Genomic DNA, 9,771 nt, shown 5'->3' with positions numbered 1-9,771 from the left:
GAGTCAGCAAAGTATACCGGTCCAGCATAATATGCTGGAGTTCATACACAGGTGCACTGAACTCCAGTATATTATGCTAGACCGGTCTCTGTTACAGCAAAATAGTTACTATTTTTCATTGACTTCATAAATACTCGCTATTTTTGAATGACCAGTCCGAAAACTGCCAAACTTAAAGTCTCAGAGTTACTGGGCTGCAAAGCCCATGAAGTTTCTGGACTGATCCCTTGAAGTAGTCCATCAAAACTCAGATTGGGTCCCACATTTCCACCTCCGCAAGTATGGAAGCAAAGAACCTTGGAGAAGGGGCCAAATCTCAAACACAAACCTTTATAATTTCCCTTTCATCAATCTCTCCATAAAAACCCTAAACCTCAGCAATTAGCAAATAATTGGATCTTCAATTCAATGGGATTTTTCAAAAGCACATTCTCGTTCGTTGTGGGTACGGGTTTCGGAGTGTACTTGGCCCAAAACTACAACGTCCCCAATATCCAGAAGCTCGTTAACACTGGCCTTGTCATCGCCAAGCATCTTGAAGAGAATTATCGTAAACCGAAAAACAGGGCAGATGATGAAGATTTGTAAGCGGTTCTTTACGGCGTCGTTTTTTAAGAACACAGGTGCTTAGTATTTTGACTTTTTAACTATTGTAACCTCTATGGCGGGGATTGGGAAGGGCTTGTCAAATTAGATTTTTTTTTGGGAGGGTTTAGTTTTGGAAATTCGAAGAATTTGCTGAATTTTCATTGTTTTTGTTTATACGATTCATCAATGAAAGTTGGAATGAATTTTTGCTTTCAATTATTTTGTTTAGCCAATTGTGACTTGGAGTTTGATGTTCCTTTTATTACTTTTAATATGTGCATTTAAAAGAATAATATGAGATGGAATAGGACGAATTGTGATGAATAGAAATATATATAGTTTTTCCGAATTAATTTGAGATTGAGGTATAGTTGATCAATACTTTTAAAGTGTTAACTGTTAAGGGGAGGATAACTTTAAGATGGGAATTGTCCAATGATTAATAAATCCAGTGGTGAGAAGGAGATCAGTAAAATGTGAGAATGTTCTTGAATTTAATGAACCTATCTATCTCATGTTAACAGCCGAATCTCAAAGTATACTGGAATTAGCACGACTTGCCAAAGGGATAAAGAGGAATTGCAAGGTTACATCACATGTACAATGAGACAGATACCTGCTGTAATGAGACATTCTTGTCAAACTGATGATTTCCAACACAATATAACAAAAACAAATCAAAAGATTTGCTATTTACCACTGGTCCAAGGAACTTCATCTGTTTATGAGCAGTTCAATATGTATGATGCTAGCAAACTGTCACCAGATGTTTACCTAAGCCTACATCCTGCTTATATACTGCAATTGTTGCTGACAGCAGAAAGAGCTCATTCTCCATTGGTACCTCTAACAGCCTATATCAGCATAGAAGTGCAAAGTGATAGAATGTCTTTTATCTTTGCGCAGTGAGTGATACCTAAGTCATGCAGATGTAATTCATAATCTTTTACCTCATTTAGATATCTGTTCTGAGCATTAATTTTCAGGATTTCAATGAAACAATTTTTTCTTCATTGGAGATTAAGCAGAAAACATATGCACCAATACCTAACAAGTGTTTCAGATATGCAACCAGTCCCGACCAAGAAAGAATGAGCGGCTGTTGAAACAATTTACGTTATGAAGCAGTGAAGGAAACAGATAGTAATTTCTCTGGACATCTTTGTTCGGTATTGATGCATTTGCACACATTAAGATTGATTTTAGTATCCATGTCATCGAGCATTAAATCACTGTTAAGGTTTGGTTGAATGGTTGTTTACTAGTTTAAAAGACAATATTCTGTGCAGGAAAGAGTTGATTTTATGAAGGGCTGAGTGTAACTTAATCTTAATTTACTTTTCAGTACTAATTGGTGTCAGATACTTTGGCAAGCTTATTAATCCTTTGGTTGAAAAAGTTGCGAAGGTTTTACTGAAAATGATTCTCAGATCTGATTTAGGCATTGCCAGCCACTTATTAGCTGTCCATGTGTGAAACTAGTTTTACAATGAGAGAGCTATTTCTGATGCACTTGAGAGTTATTTCTGCATTCAGTTTGTGAGAGCCTGGCTGGTAGTACTAAAGGAGTTTTCAGGAATCAGCCTTCCCACACCAATCAATTCAGAGACCCAGAGCGCTAAGAAGGTGTGTTTTTTCACTTGGCTGGCAGTGAAAGAGAGATTTTGACAGCTAAAAACTTGAGGAACAGGAGGATTACATATATCAGTTGGGGTTTTATGTGTAAGAGTTTGGGCGAAGACGTGGACCACCACCATTTACATAGTGAGGTAGTATCTTGCTTGTGATGGAAAACCTTTAGATAGTTCGGGCTTCAATGGATGATGCCACGCACCGTGAAGGAAGCACTGTTCACCTAGACATTTAGAAGAAAGAGAAGACAGAAGGTGTGGGATGTTGCCCCACTAGAACTCATGTGGATTGTATGGAAGAAATAAGAGCTTGAAGGAATAGAAAATTATTTTGCATATTTGAGGAATAACCCCTTGTCCCTTAAGATTCCAATTTGGCACAAACAGGGCACAGCTAGAACCTTTTGATTTCTTGCCTCTCTTCTTATGTGCTAATATTGTTTTATTGCTTGCATTAATGTCTTATTTTATCTTGATTTTTTTGGACGCTTGCTTGGATTGGTGGATTTCTTCCTACGTGTGGTCTCAGTTGTCATGGATACATGGTTGTTTATTTAAGATCTGACTCAAGGGTGCATGTGGTTCTAACGGAATAAGTTTCATGCTTTTGTGTCTGTTGGCAAAGATGCAGAGCACGGACATTTTCTTTTCGTGTCTCTCTCGGCTTTCGGTGAACTGCTGTTCTTATGGAAGTTCTCAATTAAGGTACATGCAATCTTTATTTAAGTGTGTAAAGTGTGCTCCAGTGTTACTCAAGATGGTTATGTTCTTCAACGATCCAACTGATGGGGCCTCTTGGTTCTGGAAACCTGATAAATATTCAATTCTGCATCGTTGATAGCCACATAAAAGTGCTCATCTACATTGGTATTCTCTCTATTTATCTTCTTGTTTCTTTTGTTTACCACGCCAGCTTGATTTTGTTTGTTGGACGGAGGGGTAGACCACACAGTGACCGTAATAGAGAATTACATTTGCAAAGGTCAGTCTCCAGTTATGCGCTACTGAGTCTGTTGTTTCTTGGTCTTTTTGGTGCTCGCATTGTGATGTGGATCTTCAGCTTTGAGTAAAGGGGGGGGTGCATCTCTAGTGATTTCCTGTGTATGGTATGGGCTTTTCCAACTTCTCACTACTGTGCCTTCGGTTGGTAGTGCTTTCAGATAGGAGGATATTTTCCTGCATTAAATTATTATTTAACACGATACTCTTATCTTCATCATCAAGCTATTGCCTCATTGTGAAAAGTCATAATTGATTTGAATTCCACTGCGTAGCTGAAGTCTTATCTTAATCATTTACTGGCTTAATAATCTCTACCCAGAGGTATCTTGATTTAACAGTGGGTATCTAAATCCATTGACAGGTTGATCAGTGCGAATGTGGGATAAAGGAGCAATATTTCTTTTAGTGATCTCAATATTTCAGATGTAACTGGTTCGGTCATACAATTGTCTTTACTTAGACATTTTGTGTAGTCGGAGCTGGGTTTATTCTCTGTAGCATATCAAGTTCATAGTAGTTGGATAACCGACTTGCTTTCCATGGAATTGGTAAGGGAGGAAGACTTGTGGAAGGGACTCATGAAGGTAAGGGAGGAATTTGATAGCACCATCAGATATTAAGTTGGGAAATGGAGCTAGGACCGACTTATGGAAACAAAGATACTTGAGATATGATGCCTCGTTTAGAACTTTCCTGGCATTCTTTTTAATATCCAGTCAAAAGATCTCGCCTTGATACAAGTATACGAAGAAGGGGGAGCTCTGTTCGACAGCACTGGGAACTTGAGGAGTTCCAGAACTTTCTGTAGCTTCTACTGTACAAGCAAGGCATCACCAGTACAGATCAGGACATGTTGAGGTGGAAAGATCCGAGCAACGAACAATTTACTGTAAAGTCCTTCTATAATATGTTACTGAAGGGATACAATACGATCTTTTCCCATCCATCAGTGCAGGTACAAGAGTGCGAATGAATGAAATTTTTTGGGTGGTCAACAGACATGTGAAGCCATACTTTTTTATTTTATTTTTATTTTATGTAAGAAAGAAATAAGTAAATTTATTCATAATACGAAAGCTCGCTAGACATGAGTCCTTTATGACTGTAAGATTACATGGAGTCTAGCGTCATATCAATATCATTTACAAAAGAAGCGTTGCACAAAATTCAAGTTCTGAATTCGTTTATTTTTGACAAAAGCGACAGTTTCCTCTTTTCCCTTGAAACACCTGTGATATCTCTCTAACCATATCCAGAATCTTCCAAATTTGTTTTTGCTTCTTCCGCATCTTCCAGTCCTGCCAGCTGCTCAAAATTATAATAGGCTTTAACCTGTCTTTTTTTCCTTTTCCCTTTCAGGTGTTTGCTTCTTAGTCCACTGTTAGATACAAGTCAGATGAACTTTGGGAAGTTGGAGTACAATTTGAGGGTGAATTACTACTGCAGGAGAGGTAGTCTACCTCTTTGCTATGTGTACGCCAATGATCAACTTTTGCCAATTTATCTGGTGCTGAGTTTGGAAGTGGCTGTGAACGAAGAATTTCCAGAATACTCTCTGCTTTTCCCAGAAGTAAGATGGCAGAACGGACACCTTTTGCTCTCTCTTCAATGGTGCTATGGTGGCATTGCATGGATATAACTCTTTGTAGGTTGGTAAGACAAGCGCCTGTTATATCCACGATCATGGATGACAATTTGTCAAACATGATTTTGCTGTTATCTAACTCTTTCCTATCAGAATTTTGAAGAAGTGTTTCACATACTCTGTACATACAGTTTGCTGCCAACATATTGGTAGGCCATCTTGAGGGTGATTCCTTTAAACAAGCATTCAAATCTTTCTTTCTAAATTCGATGAATATTTGCTTTGATTTCTCAGAGAGTCCTTCAAGCACGTCTTTTGGATTTTGTCCTTCAGTGGCTGTCGTGCGGAGATCGACATCCAGCCACTTGTAACATAAGTCAACTCCTACCCACACCAACTCTGCCGCTTTCCTGATGTATGATAGGTCTTTTCCAGCATCCAGGTTCTCTTCCACAACTTTGATGTACGTGAGACCTTCATACACACACCTTATTAATTCCTTGATTGAGTGGAAATCAATGTCTGGAAGTGCAATTGCAATGCTTGTCAGTGTCACTACGGGAAGAGCCCAGCAATTAGGAGGTTCTTCCGAATCTAAAGAAGGAATTTGAGCATGGTCAAATCCATACACTCCCCTGAATCCAGGTGATGACTTCACCTTCTCCAGAAGTTGTATAAGATGTTTAGGCTGCTCCTTTTTCCCCATCCCGATCCAGTGACCTACCACATCTCGGTTGCTTTGCATCATCAAGTCAATTAATGCTTCCTCACCTTCAAGATGTAAAACATAGTGGCTAAGATCTGGCTTTAGACTGGCTTGCGTCTCTATATCATGACTAGACACCATATTGTTGCATTTCAGCATCCTGATTGCCTTCCGACAGCTTATCAATAACCAACTTACAGAGAAAGTGGAAATGAGCCGAACTAGCTTACTGAGTGACACCATCATAATTTGCATCCAAATACAGAAATCTAGAAGTCTGTTCTTTGTTTTATGAGCAAATTTTCTACCATGCCGGCCACAAATTCTGAAATCCAACGGGGATTCTTTCCACTGAAGCAGGATACGGATCCAGTAGTTCTCCACTTTGAACAACTTGGCTTTGCAGGCATTATTTGTTTTTTTGGGGCAGCGATAATTTATGGCTATGAACCATCTAAAAGCTGGTGCAATAGTTCCTACTCCTATTGCCACAGTCTGAGTTACAAGAATCAAGGTTGTGGACCACTTGTATTCAGAGTCTCCACTACAAAAGTTGAAGCTCCGATGGAGAAAGTAAGACCTAAGCATGGCTTCAGCATAAATTACTGTGCTCAGAAGGCAGAAACCTCCAGATGCAGTGCATGTTGCTAAGCGCCCCGCCACGAAGTGGGGGCTAGAGGCATAGGCCATGGTCCAGAATTTCATCAGCTCATCCTTCAGTTTCTCAGTTGTGCATTTATAGGTGATGCCGCATTCTTTGTTTGCTAACTTGTATTTCTTGTTATATTTCAGGTCCAAGTAACACTTTGTAGTTGGTATTGCCACAGCTGAGGAGATCAGTTGCAGAAGCAAAACAAGCATAAGAAACATGAGTGCTATATGCTCTTTGCAGAAAACATAGATTACACCTGTAGCTAATTGTATGCCAATGTTGACGATGGCTGTGATGACGATAATTCCCAAAGCCATCATGTTCATCAAGAGCTCTTTGTTCTCCATGAGTCCTAAAGAAGGTATAAAATTAGCAATTACCGTACAGATTAGAGTAGCACTGCTAAGTTTTGTCAGCTGATCTTGGCGACGAGGCATGGAGGTATTTAGATCAACAGACAGCTTGGTGGCGACAGCTAGAAGTGTCAAGGTTGTAGCATTGAGAGAGAAGTAGTAGCAAGGAAACCAGAATATTCTACGGCGTAGGCCATGAAGGGTATCCATTGCCATAGCAAGCGCACAAGCTGCAGATGCTGCTGCTACATACATACCGATCCATGGCATTGGCTCGCTGAATTTTGAGTCATCTAGGTTGCCATCTATGGTGCAACCAATCTTCCCCATCTCGTATCAATCTCTGCTCCAGTTCTCTTAGTGAAAAGCTGAAATCTTTATCAGTGGTGGAGCTTTTGTATGCTATTCTGAGGAGTTTTAGTGGGTCTTTCTACCTCTTGGTGTTTGTCTAGGTTGCTGTTTTGGATGCAACCATATCTATTTGATTGTTTGACTCTGTTTCAAGCTATTTCCAGTGTTTTCCAAAGATTTACTATTTCTGGATCTGGTAAACAACTTCAGTATCATTTCTTTGGTCATTGATGATTTCACGCGTTAAAGGTTGCTGCAAAAGTCAGTAGGATGGATAGACTTTGACATTATTGTTTACTTGAAAGCTGGTGGGATAGGATTGGCATTAGCTACCGGAATGATTCCTCTGCTATATTTTACTATCTGTTAAAAGTCAGATAGGGGATATTACTGAGGACATGGCCCTTGACAGGGAATTATGGAGGTCGAACATTAAGGTTGTAGGTTAGGGGAAACTTGTGAATATTTCTACAGCACAATAGAGTGAGACTAGCCAGTTAGGAGTTAGACTAAGAATGTCATTGGTCGTCTATTGATGCAGGGCTTTACCTGCTAGTTTTACTATACCAGCCATCTATTTCGTATTTCGTATTCTGTATTTCATATCTCTTATATTGCTGTTATTTTATTATGCATTTTTATGGTACTAATATATCGGCTCCTGTTGCTTTTTTGAGCCGAGGGTCTCCTGGAAACAGCTTTTCTACCCTTCGGGATAGGGGTAAGGTCTGCGTACATATTACCCTCCCCAGACCCCACTTGTGGGATTATACTGGGTTGTTGTTGTTGTTGTTAAAAGTCAAGCGCATGTTTAGAATTTTGTATGTTTCTCTGAAGACCACACATAAGTGTGGTTCAAAAGTGGTTGCCAAGATTGTCTGCTAGTAAGGTGGACAGAACGTATTAAATTACTTGGTGACTACGTTGATTAGCTAATTTGGTGGGTCCAACAGACAGTGACTATGTAGAAAAATGATTTCTCTAGATTGTGCTAGTTTGTGAAATCTCACTACGCCACCATTGTTTTAGGAGTCTTTTGGTTGGAATACGATTTATACCGATATAAGTTATGGCGGTATAAGTTATAATGAGATTAATTATGGTGGGATTGTTGTTTATTCATTGTTTGATATGTTGTAGAATAACAATTGCATAATTTTTAAGAAAAAGATATAAGTTATACCGGTGCTAATTACCCCACCTTCTATAAGGTATAAGTTATTTCGGTGTTAAAATTAACACCGAGATAATTTATACCTAGTTTGCTAACCAAACAGAATATTAAGATGTTATTAAATTTTTATATCACCCTTATACCTTGTTATACCTTATACCAAACGACCCCTTTAAGGTATTATAAAGTAAAAGTTATTACCAGCCCCTACCCACTATGCAACCGAGCTGACGTCCCAAGAAGAAACCTTTGCACGGATAGAAAAACTACTTTTGGTGTGCCGGTCAAAGGTCTGCTTCCTGGAATTTGTAAAAAACTTTTTTCCGTAAAAACCTCATTCACCCTGTGGCCAGTGGCAGAACTAATGTTTTTGCCGAGAGGCTTGAGAAGGGTCATCGTTCCCGGCTGTCCCATGAGAATTAGCGGCATCTCCTTCGAGGAGATTCAAAATATAAAAAAAAGATACGTCAAGAAGTTAAGAGGATTTAATATTTATAAAAAATATTTTAAACCTTGTATTTATAGTATAATTTTCGGCGAAGAGATTCAGATGAACTCTTTTTCGCCATCTTAGCTCCGCCCATGCTTGTGCTTATAATACAAGGTGTGCGTTGACAAGCAAAGGGAATGATTTGACTTTTCAGTCCACATCTTGCTCAATTGACCTTTCTTGTATGCGACCCTAACATTACTACAAATTGCCTTCTGAAGAAATCTAGATCAAATGACCAACCATTTATGACATTTCTTTACTTGTACTAGTTCTACAATATTGAATTATTTTTTTGTTTTTCTATTTTCAGCTTCTAAGCTATTAGCGTCACCATTTTACTGGATTTTGGAGCTATGTAGAAATACTTAATTTGTGTTATATATATATATATATATATATATATTATATTATGGATGTTCATTTAGTACTCCGTTGTAAATAAGTTTCCTGAAGAAGCTTATCCATATGAGACTCAGCCGTAAATATAGTTATCTATTTAGTACTCTATTGGAAATAAGCTTCCTGAAGAAGCTTATCATTTCGGTACTCCGTTATGGATAAATATTACCCACGACAGAAGATTATCTATATCTGGTACAGTAGCAACTTACAAGAAGCTTATACAGCAGCTTGCAGTAGCAACTTACAAGCAGCTTACACAGCAGCTTGCAGTAGTAGCTTACAAGCAGCTTACACAGCAGCTTGCAGTAGCAGTTTACACAACAACTTCCTTTCTTCTATAAATAGAGGAGATTTCAGTTCATTATGTACATGAATTTGAAGTTAAATAATAAATCTCTCTCTCTACTTGTCTTCGGTTTCTTTACTTTAAAGTTTTTATTTTATAACACGTTATCAGCACAAGACTCTGCCATCTCGAGTAAATACTTTGAAAGTATCAAAGGTACGAACTTTCTTTTTATAAATAATGTCAAATCTTTCTAAATGTGAATTTGTAGTATTGGATATATCGGGCAAAAACTAAGTGTCTTGGGTGCTTGATACTGAAATTCATCTTGATATGATGGGTCTAGCAGACACCATCAAAGATAAGTTGTGCGTTTTACTTGCTATGTATGCTACTGCCATTAAAATAAGATAAAAAAGGTACTTAGGAACCTAGTAAGCGAGCCATAATCATTGGACGAGATTCTGGAGCATTTTATGAATTTTAAAACACTATAATTTGTATATCTTTATGTTATGTTTTTCACTTACTCGTTTTCAAATTAAGAT

General features: G+C 38.3%; 2 protein-coding genes across 4 annotated transcripts; one reads left to right on the top strand and one right to left on the bottom strand.

Moving 5' to 3' along the window:
• Nucleotides 1–268: 268 nt before the first annotated feature.
• Nucleotides 269–7,025, top strand: LOC138874435 (uncharacterized). Of its 3 annotated transcripts, none has more exons than XR_011401415.1 (3): nt 269–623; nt 2,851–4,176; nt 4,581–7,025. XR_011401415.1 is itself a non-coding variant. In XM_070152842.1 (2 exons), the coding sequence occupies exon 1, from the start codon at nt 409–411 to the stop codon at nt 586–588; it is 180 nt and encodes a 59-aa protein (XP_070008943.1). In that variant the 5' UTR covers nt 270–408; the 3' UTR covers nt 589–623; nt 1,113–1,601. The 3 variants fall into 3 exon arrangements, 1 of the variants encoding a protein (XP_070008943.1); XR_011401414.1 differs by having other exon boundaries at nt 2,845–4,176; XM_070152842.1 differs by lacking the exons at nt 2,851–4,176; nt 4,581–7,025 and adding an exon at nt 1,113–1,601 and having other exon boundaries at nt 270–623.
• On the bottom strand, nt 4,225–6,847 carry LOC104248854 (uncharacterized). Its single transcript, XM_070152841.1, has one exon. The coding sequence runs from the start codon at nt 6,845–6,847 to the stop codon at nt 4,592–4,594; it is 2,256 nt and encodes a 751-aa protein (XP_070008942.1). The 3' UTR covers nt 4,225–4,591.
• Nucleotides 7,026–9,771: the final 2,746 nt, after the last annotated feature.

Source organism: Nicotiana sylvestris, chromosome 8 (genome assembly GCF_000393655.2).
Source record: "Nicotiana sylvestris chromosome 8, ASM39365v2, whole genome shotgun sequence".
Taxonomy (NCBI): domain Eukaryota; kingdom Viridiplantae; phylum Streptophyta; class Magnoliopsida; order Solanales; family Solanaceae; genus Nicotiana; species Nicotiana sylvestris.
The sequence above is the reverse complement of the archived record's forward strand: the minus strand, read 5'-3'. Positions and strand labels throughout refer to the sequence as shown.

Bases quoted from the DNA above. Each gene is read 5' to 3' on its own strand.
- LOC138874435 (XM_070152842.1), top strand. From the start codon at position 409: ATGGGATTTTTCAAAAGCACATTCTCGTTCGTTGTGGGTACGGGTTTC.
- LOC104248854 (XM_070152841.1), bottom strand. From the start codon at position 6,847: ATGGGGAAGATTGGTTGCACCATAGATGGCAACCTAGATGACTCAAAA.